Here is a 19818-nt window from a genome sequence, read left to right as displayed (position 1 = left end):
GGGTATTTGGGGGTTGGGCAAAGACAACTCTCCAATATTGGGGATTTGGATGGCAATATGTTACATATTATACACTTTTACAGCTCTTAGGGGACAGGATTTACCTCCCAGCCTCCTCATGTTTACTCCCTGTGATGAAGCAAGTTATGATAATGTAATAGATTAGGAGGTCTATTTAACCTGATCAATTTGGTGATATGGAGTCTACAAACTAGAATTTTTTTTGGGGCAAAAATGATTCATCTGATGTCTGATGCCCAATGGAGGATTCAAATGGTATCAAGCGAGTTAGTGGCGTAATCCATCAAAAAGCAACAGCTTGTCTCTCAACACTTTAATCGTCTGACAGAGATTTGATGAAAAACAAGCGCTGGAACCCATTAAGGCTCAGCAGTTGCCATGGCGTAGTTTTGTGTCAGACATTTGTCGAGCGGTGATTGGGTTAAGTTGTCCTTTTTCCAATCAGTCTTTTGTTCAGCAACGCTTGAAATTGGAGAGAGCCGTAACCTGATGGCGGTTCACTTGGGTTCTGGTCACAAATCACTTTGATTGAGTTGTTAAGTTGTTAAAGTGCTCCCTATATATAATGCATACAATGTTTTGCATAATTTCAGATACCTACCTACTCTTTCTCTCTACTGCTCATACACAGTGGGTGGTTGTCAGAGTTTTCAAGTTCATTCATCATTTCTTTCTTTGTACTTTCGGGTGCTTTTATTAATCAAACATGGAGAGCTTTGGCTTTTGAGATTTCACTCAGCTTCACTTCAAATTGATCACTTCACTTGATTAGCTGCATTTTTAATGCAGTTGTCTTTAAAAGCTGAAAAGTGTTAGGGTGAAGGTTATCTAGAAGAAAAAAGGGCAAATAGTCTTATATAATTGACTCAGTACATTTATCTTTGACTTTTTCAATCCACTTAATCATATATATGTTATAGAACCATTTAACCTCATTATGATTATTTTTTCTACAAAAAGAAAGATATTTTCCAGGTTATTGTGAGCATTTTCAGCCGATTTCCTTTTTTTAAGCAAAGAAATACTTATTATCCCAGGAAATAAAGATGCAAACTATTAATGTGCTGTGACTTCATTGGCTCAAACTGAGTGAAAAATCAACCCTTTGGGCAAAGTGGGTCTGAACAGCTGGCTAGATCTTATTTAAACTGAGAGGGAGGCAGAAATGGCAGAAATGGTGTGTGTGTGTGTGTGTGTGTGTGTGTGTGTGTGTGTGTGTGTGTGTGTGTGTGTGTGTGTGTGTGTGTGTGTGTGTGTGTGTGTGTGTGTGTGTGTGTGTGTGTGTGTTATGCGCATGTGTGCGTGTGTGTCATTAGGCCTAACTGCATCATTGCTGTTGCCTTTCCGTGTGAACGAACACATTTGTGTTTATTATGGAGACACACCACAGAGTGTGTCACTCACGTCCGCAGGCTAACAATATCATGGAAGTGTGTCAGAAGTAGACCCTCTTAGTAACCCACACCTCCCTGTTCACTAACACCCCTCTCCAACTGATGAAGGGTGATCTCCTTTCTGGGGTGGTCATTTCCACCCCCATGCAAGGAGGAGATGATGGGTGTCAATCAGATCCGTAGCGTCTCCCAGGATGTAAAGAGCCCTATTATGGCACATCATTTCCTCTCCACGCTGAGCATGGGCAATGTTCCATCAGTAGAGACATGCGGTTGCATTTCTTTTGTTTGTTTGTTTGTTTGTTTTCCTTCCCTTGGGAAACGTTCAAGCATTCAAACGGTTGGGGGAAGTGCTCAAACATTCAAGAGAGCTTCCAGGAGCTTCTCTGAGTAAATATCTAAACATGGCTCCGCTCTGGGAGAGAGATCCAGAGAGGAAAGCCTGTGTTTGATTCTCGTTGGTAAAGGGACGATTACTGACTCATTGTTCTCTTTCACGCAATGGTAATGTTTCACGCATAAGTAAAAATGACAATTAACTGAAACTGAAATTTCCAGTTGCCCGTTATGTAACACTTTGTTAATGCAATTTCAGAACGTGAATCCCGTCAACAGACTTTGTAAAATATAACAGCTTAATACAGGTTGCTTTCTTTTAGAGCGGTTGGATGAGAGGGATTTTACCTAGTTTCAGCATTGAATAAGGTATTCCACATTTGCAACAACAGTGGAAGGGCTATTTTCTAAGTTCTTCAGCGAGAATGACTCAGAGAAACAATCTCCCTCCAGCTGATATATTTATTTGGTTTGCCAAATTATCAGTGATAGATGGGGAATTCTAAATGGCTCCACTTAGTCCTTCAACACTATCTAGTACATCGATTAAATGGTTTACATGGTTGTTTAGTCATTTGCCATTGACAATGATTCCATCTAATTTGTTTGCGTAGTACCCCGTAGACAAACACAAGTCTCAGAAGGACACAAGGCTAACCACAAATAGCTCTTGAGTTGAATTTAACCGCACATTCAAATCAAAATTGCAAAACATAAGGACCCAAAAGGATTAGATCTGCTTTGGATTGCCTGTGGGTGAAATAGTCCGTAAATACATCACTGAATAAAAGTTTAAAAGTATACTTTAGTTCACTCTGTGCAAAAAGAATATCCTTGTTAATCCTGATTTAAAAAATATCAAATAATCAACTTGTAAACTTTACTGTTTCACCCTGAATAAACTTTGCTAAACGAAAAAAAATGAACTATTTTAGCATTGTTGGTCAGGGGGTAACTTGGCATAAATAAAAGACCCTCGTTGACAGTGGCGTCCCTGTTGGACCGACCCAGGTGTAGCACATAACACTAATTAGGGATCTGGTCCATTCATGTATCCCGGTGCCCCAGCACAACCACGACTCATGACGGAACGCCACACAGTGACCCCCCCGCTTGTGCTCTGACACATATAAACGAACAGACCTGATGTGTGTGTAGGCTACAGCCTCTGTGGAGAACGGTCCACTGACCCCATAGACGAGAATTGATGCAGACACGGCATGGAAGCAAGAGTAAAGAGATTGTATCAAGTCTTGCTGCAGCTTTAACGATGCCTCTACGTTATTCCAGTCCAAACCAGAAACATGCACTGGCTTGAGATTGTAGTTGTTGTTGTAATCATGATGCACTTGACACTGTTTAGTGTCATGTGTGAAGTGTCCCAATATACCTCATTAGACATTTGTAAAGGTAGCAGGTTATTTTCCCTCAAAGAGGTTCCTTGCTGCTCATACTGTGCCATCATATAGTGGTTTTAGACTGGCTCCGCCAACTTACACATGGCTAGTTCAGGGGTGGGTGCGCAGGTGGTTTTTGTGAGTCTATTAGCAGTCTAGGTCCTATTAGCAGTCTTATGCTCCCCTGGTGATGTTTCCTTTTACCATCCAGTGACCATTTTTAGTGCAGCCCTGTAATCTTTCAGACTGAAAATAAGGTTGTTTACGGTGTTCTATTGTTTCGTTTTTTTTAGTGCAATGTTCTTTGGGCAATCTTGGGAATTGAGAATTATAATGGATGTCATATATATATTTTTAATGAATTCAAGAAGAATGTAGGTTTACTTTTCATGGGGACGTCGTAAAGCACCTCAGGTAAAGCGTTAGGGAATATGTTCTGGGAAGCAATCCAGTTGTGATTCTGTTTCGGGGTTCCGACCGGTACAGAAGAAACAAGGGTATTCGTTTTAAAACTGTGGTGTAGACTTGGCCGTAAGCCTTAGCTCTTGGAGTGTGGTGGGAGCCATAGTTCTTGGAGTTAGGGTTAAGGTTCGGAGTTACGGTTCTTACTTTAGGTTAGTGGGTTGAGATTTAGGGTTGTTGTGTAAGGGTTAAGTTTGGTGGCTTAGCAGTTACGTTTAAGGTTTGTGGATTAGGAGTTGGGGATCTTAAGTTAGGGTTAAGGTTAGTGGGTTATAAGATTTAGGGTTCTTGTGTTCTTATGGATAAGGTTAGTGGCTTAGGAGTTAGTGTTAAGGCTTGTGTAGTGGGCTAGGAATAAAGTGGTGTTGTTTATGTTGATGTATGTCTGTGGTGAATCTTTGTGGAAGTGATTTCAGCCATTATTATTGACCGTCTCTGAGAGCGGGAGAGTAGGTGTTTGTGATTCTGTCAAAAAAATCTTTGTGAGAATTTAAAAAAGAAATCAAAAAATACAACATTTTTCCTATTTATGTTTGTATTGAATAACAAAAAAATGGAAAGCCTAACCTTCAAATTTAAACTATAAAACCGAGTACTCAGGGCTGTTTTCAGGTGCTTTACAGGAAGCCCTGCCGCTCCACCCACCCTCACGGTGTAACACTGCACCTCTTTAAACGACCATGAACGTCATTGTGTAGCGACTCTCCTCCATCCGCACTGTGCACCACCACATCTCCAGTCGATGTACTTGTGTGTCTGCCTCTGCTGGCTCACCATGGTGTCTTTATAGTGTCATTCTCATTAAAGAACTAAGTTTCAATCTTGTTTTTTATCTCAATTTATATTTCTATAAGATGCCTCCCCCTGGAAAACAAAATGGGGGCAAAAAGCACTTGAGTTGTCCAATTGACCTGATGCCACGTCATTGTTGATCTACCTGTTGTAGGGCAAGGACTCTAGGGCTGCAGATAAGACTGTGGCCATGGTCCTGAAGGAGATACCAAGTAAGGCGTCCTCTGAAGGGAAGCCCCTCCTCCCGGTGACTACGAAGGTGGGCAGAACCCCTCAGAACACCCCCTGCTCCCCCCCCCCTCCCCTTCCCCTCAACCTCCCCCCCCCCCCCCCCATCCCTGGAAGTTCCTCCTTTCATTGGTCCTAATGAAACGGCCTTGAGCTTCCTATATTTATTATATCACCACACACTATGCTGTCTACTAACAACTCTTACCAGCTCTGCTAGCTGTCGCCCCTGGGGATGGGACGTTTGACTTCATTATCTTTATCACAAGGGTGTACATCGATATGCTATGCACTCAATAGTTTTGTACATTCATTTAAAAACATGAAGACAGTTTACGGGAAAGGGGTTGAATTGTCTTTTAGTTTCTGAAACAAGTGGTCTTAAACCTTTTAGAAAGAATTGATGAGTTTGATATTGTCACAAAGCAATTAGCTGAACCCACCTTTTCAACCAAACACTAACAGTGCATTTAGTTATTACTGAAACTCCCAGCGGCTTGTCTGTAATTTTCTGTCATGTCCCTTTCGCCCATTTTTTAATTAGGTTAGCCGCACTTTGTGAACTTGCTTTAACCTCATGAGCAGCTTCATCTTAGAAGGAAAATGTAACTTATAAAATGAAACATAATTTGGTATCTTACTATAGTTGTCTGTACACTTTAACTGTTCCCGTAGTTCCTGTAGTAGATTTACCGGTGTCTTGCTGTGCTTTTAGGTTTCCATCTTTTGTTGAAAGTAGGGGTAAAGCAAAGGCCATGCAATGCTGTTGTGCTTATGTGCTTGATTGCTTTTGCACGTGCGTGTGTGTGTGTGTGTGTGTGTGTGTGTGTGTGTGTGTGTGTGTGTGTGTGTGTGTGTGTGTGTGTGTGCGTGGGGTTGCTCTGTGCTATTTATGTCCCTTACGCCGTCGTTTTTATAATTGATGCGGCCGTTTGTTGTTGTTTCTCTTCTTCTATCTGCTTGTGTGCAGCTTAGTTTCTGCAGCATGTTTTCTAAATCGCAATGATATGGTAAACAGCGGACAATCGTTCAATCCCTCTAGCTAAAACCCTGTTTTGCCCTCTGACACACGCAATGCCCGTTGTCACACAAATCTTAACCAATGAAGAACATGAGGCCCTTTGAAGGATGGCAGGTTAAGAACGCAAATAAGCTTTGCCTTGTTGGTGGAGCAGCTCATTGAATACATTGCATAAAGGCCAAGGGTTGTATTGCCTCCATAGACTGCAGGATAAGCTGCAATCCCTCAACAAAGTCAATGGAAAAAAAATAACAAGACAGCCACATAATGCTCACTGCCCCCACCACCACCACCACCACCACCACCCCCACCACCTCACTCCCCTCCCCCCACCCCCAGCTCCCAGGGACTCTGTCATTCGAGGATGGACCATGTCAAAAGCTAAAGGTGTGCGCACTAGCACCTCCGCGGTCGCTCAATCCCCATAGAGTTACATCGATCGATGACAGCGTGACTCTGGCTCAATACAGGCCCTGTTTTTAATGTTGCGACAATCTGCAAATAGCAATACTTTCGACCTTTCATTATTTGTAAAGTCAACAGGGGGACAGGGGGGCTGTGTGTGTGTCTGTGTGTGTGTGTGTGTGTGTGTGTGTGTGTGTGTGTGTGTGTGTGTGTGTGTGTGTGTGTGTGTGTGTGTGTGTGTGTGTGTGTGTGTGTGTCAACCCCCCCCTCTCCCCCCAGTTCCCGTGGTGGTTGACTTCGAATTTTAAATACACACTTCAATACCAATTTATAATAAGGCCACGGCGATTAGAGAAACCAAATCCATGAGTTAATGCCCATCAAAGATGGGTCCATTTATTTATGCTAATAAGACATTTGTTGATTAATTAACTAATAGTCGTCTTCATCATGATCTTGTCATGATGAAGGCAAATTCGAACTTCCGTCTCTTTTCTAATGTTTTCAAGACATCATCTTTTAAATAATTTACCTCATCAGCAAGACTTTCTTTTAAGTGACCTCATGTAAAGTAGGTCATTCATTAACAGACGAGATGAGAGTTACATCCCATCCTTGACTTACTCTCTCAAACACACAGAACGACACACAAAAACACAATAACACATTAACACACAAACTTTCAGCAGCTGTTGCCTCTTTCACGCCTGAACCGTTTGCCACAAAATACAAGTCTTAATTTGTAGAAGAGTTTAGCAGCCGTAATGAGTTCAATATGTTGTGTAGTTAAACTGCCTTCTTTAAATGCGCCAAAGTTTATGATCCTATTCGCTTGCTCATGATGCTTTCATCTATCATCTGACATAAGAAGTTTAAAATAAGATGTATTTAGCATGAATTAACCATCTTCATCACCAACAATTATAAACATCCATCCAACGTATATCCATTTCATCTTCCTGGGTGTATTGATAATGTGTGGGGGAAGGTAAGTGCTAAACGATTGAAGATGATCCACAAACATGAATTCACGAGTGCTTCACAGAAAAGTCTCAGGGTGGAATACATATTGCTGTCTAACATCACGGTAGAACAAGAAATAGTGTATTTTAGGTCAGCAATACAAGGTCGATATGATGTCACCGGAAGTCTTCATCTCTTTGTTGAGCAATGCATGCAGATGTTGTCAATCTGCATGCACACAGGTTTGCATACCTTCCCTGTGGCTTAGCTGAGATGTTTAAGCAATAGGTGTTGACTCCCCATACAAATGATGGGTGGTTTTGCTGACGACTGCTCTTTGACTCATTGCACCTTTCGATCACACTCAGTCCATGGCGCTGAACGTAAACAGGCGTTGGCTTGTCTTTTTAAAAGAGCAGCAGAAAATAAAAAACCTTTGGCTGTTTGTTAGGGCGTGTCGGCATTAGGGAAAACCTCCCCAATCACCACAACAGAGTAATCAGACCGCAACCTTGGCACATATGATCAAGGCTTTGATGTTTGTTTTTTTGTTGTTGGATAAAACATAAAAATATCAAGGACAACCATCGTCTCATATTGCTAGCAAGAGGAGGCAATTATCCAGCAAGTGTAGCATAACAAAATGTAATTACACGATCAAAATACTAAATTTTCTGCTTTGATTTTATTCCTCTTAAGGTAACACATCACTAAACCCCCTCCACACACACACACAGACACACACACACACCTTAATCACCCACGCCCCTGGGAGTCTTACGTGTCAAACTGTTCCTCTGTTCTCCTGACAACTGCTTCCGAGGGCATCTCCAGGAGTCGTGCCCAGGTGGCACAATTAGCTGGAGTTTTCCTTTACATAATATTCTGGCTCCCCTCCCCACACACAATGGCAGCCCTTTATATTTTGGTAAACAATGCGGCGGGGAGATCTGCATAGGACAGGGTCATAATAAAAATGGTACGAAGGGGAAGCCCCACAGGGGACGAAAGCATAACCTCAGCACGGAGTGAGTAATGAAAGGACACAGTGCTCACAATTCTCTCCTGGGTCGCTGCCCCCTCCAGTGAGCCTGTAAAAAAACCCAGCATGCTTTACCTGTTATTGCTGTTGGTGGACAGAACGGGTGACTCACTAGAGATAGTGGAGCTTTCTCGTCATACAACTATACTTAATAATGTTAACATTAATAATGGACTTGTATATAATAATATATACGAGCTCATTATTCTGACATGCTCTGTGGAAATGTGCTTGGAAATGTGCTGACATGGGGTATGTCTTTCAGCTCTTTGGTCTTGGCAATAGCATGCCTGCCCACACATGAAGCCATGACCTTGTTTGGACAAATTAAGTGTTTTGTCATCCGTCTTCAAGGTCGTCTATTGTACATACCACTGGAGATTGGAGCTACATACCTACCTTTGACATTTTACAACAGCGCTCTTCTACCCACTGACAGATTATCAACCATTATTTATGGAGCACAGGCGCGTTATTGACTGGATTTTATGTTGTGAAGATATTCTCGCTGTTTTGCTTTTCTCCCCCACCATTCTGAGGGATTAGTTACAGTGCTCACTTGATGTTCATGAAGAATTCGAAAGAGTGGTTAAAATAGCGGTGACTTTTTAAGATTTACGTAAATATTTTATGTATATATTAACCCTCAATTACCCAAAGAGAAATGCCAGCAATCTATTTATTTTGCTGGTCTTGTTGGCTTAACATTTCCCTTCTTTAAAATAAGATCAGAATCCCAGTGAAACTAATGGTCTGTATTGTATCCACCGGAAAAGCACAGCCACAGGAAAACATGGTATTTGAAGCATTTATAAATAATGAGTTGGGTGGAGTCATACTTTCCAATTAAAATGGCCCTTTCACATTCTTTTCTGGGGCACATTATGTCCTTAATATAATCCCAGTGAATATTTCCTATTGATGGTATCAGAGTTGTTTTACATTACTATTTGTGCATAAACCTTGTGTAATCAATGAAGCACAAGTCATGCAAGACCCTTGATATTATCCACACAGTCTGGTAAGCCTGCACTCATTCTGGTCGGACGCAAGGACAACAGAGACATTGAGACAGCTAATCATCTCATAACTAAATATGTATCATAACACAGTGTATGACAACAGTCTACCAGTGTGTCTCCTTTTTTACAATGAGATGTTCAATGCTAAAACATTGAATTGTTTGAATGGTTGAGTTTATACTAATATTAGTTTGTCTCGTGCATACTTTCAAATTAAACCAATGCCATAGGCGTGTTCAGCATGGCGGGTTTGGATAAGCGGCATATAGGCGAACCCTGTTCATTGCTCATGGTTTGTTATCCCCCAGAGCTCAATTATTCTTGCACTGTCAGCATTCCCCGGTCACAGCATGCCATGCCAGTAAACAGAGTAGAGAAACACCATGTTTTGTTCCGTTTATACTTTGATAGAAGAACGAAAGCCACCAACAGCCATTTTAAAACTCATGTTCTTGATAGTATAGTAAATAGTACAACTGGATAACTGGATAATCCAAACGCGCATCCACAAGATTACTTAAAGGGCAGTGAAGCCACAGTAGTTTTTGATTGTTTTAACCGTGGTCAATATGTCCTATGATCGTCAACATAGTAAACTATTATATTTTGTCACGGGTACGAAAATATGACGTTATAAAGAGAAAACAGGTGTAAAATCATAGGTTTTTGCCAATCTCCGCAAACAAATTTGGGAACGGTCCCCTCTTCTTTTTGTGACATCAAATTGCCCTTAAGTATATTCTTGATTCTTGAAGCTTACATAGATTGCTATATTAACGATCATATTCGACATATCAACAGATACAAAAAATAAAAGCGAGTATAGTATAGCTTTTCGGACACTTATATTATAACGCCGTGGTGTGTGTCGCCTTGTGGGGCTCCGTCTGGACAGCGGTGGATCTTGACGTCTGCGTCAGAGAGAGGGTTAGGTTTCGCAGACACTTTTGCGGACAGTGATACAGGTGTGTTGTGCATCATATATATACAACATGGCTCACTATAACGCTCATACACAAAGAAGTATCACAAACGACACCTCAAAAAGTATCACAAAGTTGGCTTGGGTCGTAACCATGGGGATAACACGCCCCCCTCCTTTCTAGACACCTAAACACAGGGGCGTAGGAATGAGTTTAACATTGGGGGGGACACATATCGGAAACCTGACAGATCCGGTATAATTTTTAGGGGGGACAAATGCGCGTGTCTCCGATATTGGAGGGGACACGTCCCCTCCGTCCCCCCCGGTTCCTACGCCCTTGCCTAAACACATGGTTGAATCCTCATAGTGTTCAAACCTGAGCTGGTAGTTCACTTACACTTTATCAGTTTATAGTAACTTTAAGTAACAGAGAATTCATTACAGGCACTAAAACAGCATACCGCCCCCAGTGACATTAATACAGACAACCTACTCTGTGAGCACATCAATCGACCCTGCTAAAAGTTTATTCCATCCCTTCTGGAGTAAAATGCATTATTGACATCATCATAACATCGTCATTCAAAATGGATGAAAATTTCCTCCATTCAAAATAAACATGTGACAGATATTCCCTTTTTTCTTCTTGTGACGGGTGAATTAGGTATTTGTAATATAGTTCAGTTCAAACAGGCTGCCAATCCGGAAGTGTACAACATCAACATCTGTCTAAGTTTCACTCAGACCAGGAGATTGGCACATTGGCACATTACACTCCTTGGCACATTACATATCAGGCATATGGCAGGTTCACAGCCCCTTTCCATCGGTAGTAATAAATGTTTTAGCAGCGTCATGAAAATTGTTCTTGCGTGATAATACCCGACCGTGAGCAGAAAGGGCAAAGGTCATGTTTACCAGTATATTGTCAATATTACACAGGCCAACAATTATCGTAACAGAGTAGCCTAGGCTAGAGAAGCCTTAAAGCCAGCCCAACACACAAAGCCTTAGCTGGAAACAAGGGTGCCCAGAGCAAACTTTTAGAACCGATTGGAGCATTTTACAACCAATTTCTTAGCCTGTATAGCATGGTTATCTAGATGATAAGCATTTGCACGGTTTGGAACATCAGATGGGAAACATTAGAGAACAACACCATCCATCAGTATCACCGGCACACCATATCTCGTCTCGATATCCGTCTGTTTACCACTTTGCATAATCACCTCTAACCCTGAAAATCCTCCCATGTGTAGGGGACAGAGAGATGTAAACATATGTTAACACAGTGTCACACATTGATCACATTGTTGTGAGGCATATCGCTCGCGGATCCCTACAGCTATAGGAAGACTGCAATTGTGTTCAGATCCAGTCATTTTTCAGCTACCCCCTAACCAATAGACTATTACTTTCTGACTGAGGTTGGGAGCCCCTCAGAGATTGTGGTGATGTGCACTGGGTTCCTTCTTATGAATTGAACCGGCTGGACGCCTGTGAACAAGGCCTGCTGTGAACGACAGTCATCACCAACAAAATCAAATAACGATCAAAAACCATTTGGGTAGTACATCTGGCTGGTTGATGGCTCGGGAAAAGTCTGCTTGATTTACCTTAATGGCGCGTTTCTAATCTCCAATTTGAGAGAACATTCTATAAATGTAGAAATCAACTCAATATTAAAGCCTTTAGGATATAATTTGTTAATTAAAATAAATATGACCAACTGAACTGGATTTAGAATATGTTCAGTTGTTAGTCGTCTGCGCGGCTTTAGCAGTGGGAGGTGGGCTTACTAAAGTTCATCTGAACAGCAGGGTGACTTCCCAACCTCTTTGTGACCTTCCAATCAGAGGACGCCTGGCTGTCAGACGATAGGGATCACCTAGGATGGAAGTTCACTATCCCCACAACCCCTGCGTGGACGTCAGTGGATTTCGGATCAACGTAACATATCGAGTCTGACTCGGTAACAAAGAGTTTGAATGTTTCCGAAGACACGCCGCTTCCATAGTATGAGAGAAGGCCGTATTCCAATGATCACAAAGCAAATAGTCGGTTTGATCAATGTGCAAAGTTTTCATGAAATTGCGCTGCAGGACTGGCACTGTCCACCCGAAGAGTTTCATGTTTCTATTTGTGTTTCTCAAAGGCTTGTCGCGGCTAATCACACTCACACCTGGTGGTATAATATGTCACCTTCAAATCACCAGCCCGTTATTATCAGGGGGCGTAGCTTATGGGTAACTTTCGGTCTAATTCAAACTTTAAAATGGCAGCAGACGGTCATACCCAGTGACGTGGTTTATTATGACAACCGATCGCAATCAAATCGATGTGATAGGCACACCACTCTACTGGAAACTTCAGCTGTGATGGAGGGATATCTGATTACATTATGTTCCTGGCCTGATTGGAGGACATGTCTCATGGAGTACTGCAGCTGAACAAGTCAAGAAGGAGTATTGCAGGGAAGAGATTTGAGCTGCCCATGCAGACATCACTTATCACATCTCTTCATCTGCCCTTGCGTTACACCCAAAAATCCAAATTTTATTATAAGGTTTTCCTCAAAACTAACAACCATTGCATGCACTGGTCATCAACATTAATCATAGTCGACATTATTGTTAAAAAGCGTTATTTTAATACTTCAATCAATGTCATTGGTTCAGAGAAGATCATTCAACAACCCTGAAGTCCTTAAGGAGCACTGCTTATTGAACTTTACTACCACCCCCCCCCCCCCCCCCCCCCCCAAAGACGATATGAAGGGTGACAGCATGACGTCATACGGGGACAGGTCACCAGGTCAAGGTGCATGCAGGACTCTTCTCCATCCTCCTCTCTCTGCCTGTGATCCCCACAGCTGGTGAGCGAGCAACAGGAGAGCCGGCCGCTGCTCAGCCCCTCCATCGACGACTTCCTCTGCGAGACCAAGTGTGATGGCTCCCGCCCTCGCCCCGTCACATCCAACACTGCAGGTAGGGTGCATCATCACCTTCACACAGATCTCTCTCTCTCTCTCTCTCTCTCTCTCTCTCTCTCTCTCTCTCTCTCTCTCTCTCTCTCTCTCTCTCTCTCTCTCTCTCTCTCTCTCTCTCTCTCTCTCTCTCTCTCTCTCTCTCTCTCTCTCGTCATACACTCCCATAGGTCACGGTTGGCCAATCAAACCCACGTATGGCTAAGAGTGTACAGCACAGGTGTTCATTGCATTTAAACCAGAGCACAAACATAATTAAAACGCACTTCCTTTAAGGTATGTTTGGAGTGAAAATTTGCAAACTAAAAATAACAAATCTTCAAATCTTAAAAAACGACAAGAAAGAACGGGAGTCCAACTGTTGATGGATGCCTTTAATATAGTCGGAGACTGTACTGATTAAATACTGTATTAAAAAAAAACACATTTGCTAGAAAAAATACTGTCTGAGCGATAGCTCTTTCCCAGGACTATGAACAGGCAGTAGTCCAATAAACAATGCCTGGGTATTGGCTAATCATCTATCCTACAATCATTGGGGTCAGCTGGCATAGTGGCCGGGGTATTCAACTCCAAACCAATAGGTACTGGGTTCTATCCCCATGTCCACAGTCTTCCTCCAAGGCATCAAAGTACTTTCACTTTAAGTGGCTTAGGATAAAATTGTCAAACCACGGACAACCTCATCCCATGGCAACATCAATTAATTGAACCGCAATAGGTCCAGGCGTCATTTTCCTTTGTGTTGATTAGATCCGACGAGGGAGACATCACAGGAAACACCTTTTCAGTGTTTGTTAGTGAAGAAGCAGAGTCGAGGAAGGCTAAGTTGGCAGCAGAGCAGCGTGAACATAAAGGTCATGCCCTTTGGAACAGAGACTGGGTTTATTCTCGCCACTTTGCTCACACGCCATTGAATTGTTTAATTGACCAAAGCAGAGCTCCTCAGGGGGGTTGCGTGGGTCTGACTGCCCCCCTGTCTGTAGGACGACCGCTTCGTCTTGTGGATGTCTGCTCAATGAGACATTCATAGGGCATGACAACTCCACTTTCCACGGGTCGATGGTTTTGTTTTTTTTTCTTGAAATGACTAAACAAAGAAATTTGTGGTTACATCCAAGGAAAGAGTGGATGACGGTCAAAGATAGCTCTTCTGAGTATTCGCTTGTTCATGATGTCTTACAGAAATTTCATTGAGGTAACTGTGACTCATCTGAATGAGTCATAGTTATCATATCAGTGAAAGCCCAGGTCAAACAATATCCTAGTCTTGAAGAAAGTGCATGTTTAAACCCAGATAGAATCTTGCATCCGTAACGTGACCGATTTATCAAGTATTTGAAAACTTTTCAAAACGTGAGTGGGATGCGATTCGATCAGTAAGAATTGGATGCTAGATAGTGGGAGTAGAACCGGCCTACTGCTTGTGTTCACAGTATGTCTGGCTCCAACAGTTTTCATATACGCTGAAACGTTATCCCCACCCACGTGAATTTGCAGGCACCAGCACAAGATAACAAACCGATCAAAACACAGTATGGAATTACTCAGAGTCGCTGCACCTTATCGCATGGAAGGAGGAGTAAAATACAAAATAATGCTGCTGCTGCTTCTACTGCTACTCATAACAAAATGTACCAAAAATTAAAACATTAATATTCATTAATACAAAAACTATTCATATCAATCACATTAACTTTATTTTTAGAAATGACATGTATAATTTTACATTTACATTTAGGGCATTTAGCAGGCGTTTTTATCGAAAGCGACTTACAATAAGTACATTTGTCATAAGAAAGTGAAACATTAAATTGCTGTCGGTACAATAAGGATGTTCATAGAGCCAAGTGCAAAGCATTTAAAATCGCTAGGTTAACCCATTCCCCGTATTCAACATAGATAGCTAGGATAAGATGCTACATAACCAATTACTATAACTAAGTACCACACACAATAAGTGCGTACATTAAGTGCCAGGAGGTACAACATACAACAAGTAGGAGGGGCGGGACTTAAGACCTCTTTGCATAGCCACCCCGGCTATGCAAAGTCTAGACGAACTCTGAACAGGTGAGTCTTGAGTCTTGATGTCCATGACTTAGCTTTCACACACCTGTGCCAAGGAAAAGCTGACCGATTGCGATCTCCTCCCCCACCCCCCCCCTAGTGCTGTCCTCAGCCCTGGACCTCCTGGACCTCAGCGAGCCCAGCGAGCAGAGGAACGGCCGGGACAAGAGAAGCCCCCTGGTGTCCCGCGGAGAGACCCCGAAAGGCACCGCGCTCCGGAAGAGGGCCGAGGAGACGGAGCTGATCCAGGTGGAGGTGGAGCACGCCGCCCTGACCACGCGCACGCCAGAGAGGCGCTCGCTGGATTCAGGCAGAGGTGGGTGCCCTCGGATTCGCCCCCTGGAGGTCAATGATGTCTGAGATCCTCAGTATAATTATCGATTCAATCTAAAAACGATTGGCAATTATTGGAGTTTAACTGAAAATCCGAAGGGGAATGGTGCCGTGTTGTGTTTGCACTGTGGGGAAATGTAGGCGACCGCCAGAGTTCTCCACTTCACGTTCTATTGAGGATCACAAAAACCCAGGATCCACCGAATCTGAACAACTCACATCCTTCCCTGATGAGAGAGTATTCTCAAAATCCCCCATTCCTCCACAGCCCATTCCCCCCCACCCCATTCCTCAAATGGAAATGAAGTTAAATACGCCCAAAGTCTTTATTCCTCAATGCCACCCACACTAATGAGACGGCCTAATCCCCGTCTTCAAACCCCTTCCCCGCCTATGCTTGTGTTGAGAACACAGCACGGAAAAGATTAAACATTCTGCCCCCGTTACAAATGGTGTAACTTTTGAACGATATAACGAGAGCCCCCTCGGATCATTTGTTCGGCGCACAATTTACGCTTCAAGCCACAAAAGGTCTCGATCCTCAGCGCGGGGTCCCCTCCAATTCATTCGGGGGCCGCGTGATTGGTTGTCACCCGGCCGCGGGTCATTTACAACGGAAAGTTCACGTCCTGTTCTAATTGAGGCCAGATGGCGTATTGTGTGGAGGCCTCTGGCGCTTGGCACTGTTGCTATCTGTATTTAGCACATCCTCTTCAGCAATAATTCATGAGCGATGCCACGCTGCCGGGGTCGTCGCAGCTCACCCAGCCATCCCTGCGGCTGCTGCTTTATTGAATGGACGTGGTAGACGACGCTGTTGGTCGGGGTCTCAGTTCTCCAGAGGGGTCCAAATAACCGCCATTATTCTTCGTCAAAAGAGGTCCCTAAATGTGTTTTTGAAAATAATATATATTTTTCAAATGTGCTTTTTTTATTCTCGTATATTTTTCGTCTTCTGTTGGTATTGGTCGATTTAATTTGATAAGTGGTTGTCTGCTTTCATCCACAGTCGACATTTCGTCTACGCTGGATAAATGGGAGGAGCTGAATCCCAACGGGAACAAGAAATGGAAATTGGATCGGCGACGTTCGTCGAGGAACTCCTCGAATGAATTCCTGTGGTGGGTGTTCTCGTGGGCGGGCGTGCGTCGAGAACACAGATTCATGGGGTTCATATCATGAAGTGTGCATTGAGCACCCTCAACTATAGCGGTTTTCTTCTGATGGCATTCAAAAGTTCAAGCGCTACACCCTTTGAAATAAATCTAAAGTTAACCGAGAACCGAAGAAATAATTAAAATAGAGAAATAGAAATACAAAGTAAAAGTAAAAGTCCCGTGAACCAGACATCCAGTAATGAATCAGATAATCGTGTCCTCCACAGAGACTCTGGGTGACTGATAGTCATGAATGATTAAGAGGAAAAAGATGTGGAAGAGGGACCGGGTAGGATATGATATAACACATGAATGATTCTTCCAAGGAATGTACCTTGACAGCTGCATTAGGGAGCCATCACTTGGAGAGAAGCCTAAACTTCGGGGGGGCTTCCCGGGCCTCAGCCACTAATGACCCCATATTCCTCACCCAACCTGTGTCTTTTGGCAAATGCTGAAAAGGTCCCTTTAAAAAGGGCATCTCTCAAAAAATTACAAACCCGCTCACTTTTATCTTTACAGATAGTATTTAGAAGGTGCAACACACACATAAACACACTTTAAGAGCATTGTAAAAAAAACAACATTAAATGCTACAGTTCGATAACAGGGGTAGGTTCTTGTTTGTGTTCACTGGAGCAGGTCATAACACTGGTTCTGTGACACATTTCTCTGCTAGGTTGACCGACTGCAAAACTCAATCAGACCCATCAAACAAGAACTCAGAGGCAAACACCAAAGCGGAGCCGGAATGTGCTCTAGCATCTCAAGTAAGTGCTCAAGATCCTCCCAGGCCCTCGTGCCTGTGTGTGTGTGTGTGTGTGTGTGTGTGTGTGTGTGTGTGTGTGTGTGTGTGTGTGTGTGTATATGTGTGTGTGTGTGTGTGTGTGTGTGTGTGTGTGTGTGTGTGTGTGTGTGTGTGTGTGTGTGTGTGTGTGTGTGTGTGTGTGTGTGTGTGTGCGCAGCAGTATGTATGCACTTGAAATGAAACGTAAATCAAATCCCAACTGCCTTTGTGCGTAGGGAAATGCATGCCGACCTCTGCCCCATGGTATAATCAGATCCGCTTGTTTTCCCCCCTCAACCTCCCATGTTGTGCTAACCCCTCAAATTCTTCCATTTCAGCTCAACAGGCAGTATATTAGTGGAAGACATGTAAGCCTACCGATGCGTCCGCTACGATGTGAACCCAAAGGCCTATGCATTTGCACCAACAGAACAGCATCACCGCTTGAAATTCGAAAATCCAAAGTTGAATCGCCTAAAAAGAAAAACAAAAATCCGGAGATTTGGTTGTTCTCAAAAACTGTTTCTTGTGGTGCTATGCGGTTCAAATGTCAAGCGCTTTCTTCCCCCCCGCCCCCCTCTCCCCCACCTCGACCCTGCGTGCGCCCTGATTGGCCGGTTGTTGTACACACAGACCGACCCAGCCTCTGATTTTAGGAGACGTCTGAAATGACATCACTTGATTGATACCTAATGCCTTATTCAGCAGGCCTGCTGCGTTCCTCACTGATTCATGTCGCTATGCAAGCGTTGTCGACGCTGTGTTGCCATACAGATTTGCGATTCAAGGTAGCTGTGCCAAAATGGAGGGACAGGGCTTTTCTTGTGCTATATAATCCTACATTTGTTACACTCGATTGCTTCATGTTTTCGGTAGAGTTGACAATGATTTAAATTAATTTTCTCGCACAGTGCCACACACACGCACACACACACATACACACACACACACACACACACACACAAACGCACACATACTAGCATAAAACATGAAACCACTGGAAAGACTACACATATGTCATTATTATGCCGATATTAGGCAACAAACTTTGCAACACTGCAAGTATTTGACTCCTCTAGGGAAAAGCCAAAGGGTTCCACCTGCAGTTAAACCCATGTTGTCCTCCCATGCAGATCTATTTCCATGGGAAACGTCCGAGCCCCACACTCGGTTCTAGAGAGCTACTTTCTCATCCACGTCGGACAGCCGAGCGGTGGCTCACACTAGCTGAGGGCCGCGGAATTACCCCCTTCCTATTCATAACGGGGGAACCTAATTCAATTCCACATCCCCTGTAATGGATTGGCCAGCCCTGGGCTTAGGCTGTTTCCATTAACAGTGGATTCTAGTCTTATCGGAGGACGAAAGGCTAAGTGCTGGAGAGTAATTCTCCCCGTGCGGTTGACACCGCGTGCGCAGCAGTGATTTGAGCTACTGTGCGCACAAAAAATAACCACACCAAGGCTGGTAAAAGGCAGTTTGGTTATTCTCATCATCATATTTTTCCCCCAAGCGTAGTATTGCATGGCTGGAGTGCAAAAGGGCATGATGCGATGGATGCTAATTGAGAGGCTGACAGAGGAGCATGCTGCTCTGGGTCAGGGTTTGTCGGTCGGAGGTGGGGAATGCTTGGAGGTGCTGAAGGTGGGGATTCAGCTCCAGCCCGTCACTGAGCATGTGTCAGAGGCTTTGCAGAAGCTGGTTATTTCTTTTTATTTGACTCCATCGCCGAGAAAGACGAAGTAAGCTGACCCCTGCCACACTCTCTGCCCATCTCTCCCTCTGCCTCTGGGTGTGTGTGTGTGTGTGTGTGTGCATGTGTGTGTGTATGTGTCTCGTTGCGTATGTGTCTGTGTGCATGTGTGTCTGTCTGTGTGTGTGTGCGTGCAGGGTCGTCTGACGAAGGAACCCAAGTGGGGCAGTGCGCTCCTCTCAAGGAACCAGTCCCTGGAGGAGGAGTTTGAGCGCGCCAAGGCCGCCGTGGAGGTAAACACAAACACATTGTTTTCATCACAACCATCGCCACCACCAGCACCACCACCACCACCACTACGCACAGCTGTCACTCCCTGATTGACTGAAGTGATGGATACCTCCATGGGAGATACGTTGAAGCCCTGCATGGCAGGTGAAGAGAGAACCTGCAGGTTTAATATTAGGCAGAGTGAGTTTTCTGTTTTTCCACCCAAATGCCAACCGTCTATCCTAGCTGAGCTTGGCTCTGTCATAATGTCCTTATGTCCTGTCAGTTCTGGGGACATGTTCATATTACATTTGCACAAGTCTACTTCCGAAGCTTAAATGGTGTGGAAATATATCCATCACTTTCACAGATAACAATAGAGAGCGAATTAATGATAGACTTTTTTAATGTGAGGATCTATCAGTTGGATACGGCCTGGATCATTATGAGAATAAATGTGTCAACCTTTTGTTGAAAGTGGAGGAACACACCTGTCATTCTCGCTTCATTAGAA

At 43.6% G+C, this 19818-nt stretch overlaps 1 protein-coding gene across 1 annotated transcript in view; it reads left to right on the top strand.

The window, feature by feature from the left end:
- Window positions 1–19818, top strand: part of pex5la (peroxisomal biogenesis factor 5-like a) — a gene marked incomplete at both ends in the record, with an annotated part of 61615 nt that overhangs the window by 23264 nt on the left and 18533 nt on the right. The window contains 7 exons of the mRNA XM_079739989.1: window positions 4557–4661; window positions 12881–12995; window positions 15165–15380; window positions 16407–16518; window positions 17234–17324; window positions 17680–17709; window positions 19232–19327. Coding sequence (XP_079596115.1) covers window positions 4557–4661; window positions 12881–12995; window positions 15165–15380; window positions 16407–16518; window positions 17234–17324; window positions 17680–17709; window positions 19232–19327 — 765 coding nt within the window. The remainder of the gene's footprint in view (window positions 1–4556; window positions 4662–12880; window positions 12996–15164; window positions 15381–16406; window positions 16519–17233; window positions 17325–17679; window positions 17710–19231; window positions 19328–19818) is intronic.

Source organism: Pollachius pollachius (assembly GCF_949987615.1).
Source record: "Pollachius pollachius genome assembly, chromosome: 7".
Lineage (NCBI taxonomy): Eukaryota > Metazoa > Chordata > Actinopteri > Gadiformes > Gadidae > Pollachius > Pollachius pollachius.
The sequence above is the reverse complement of the archived record's forward strand: the minus strand, read 5'-3'. Positions and strand labels throughout refer to the sequence as shown.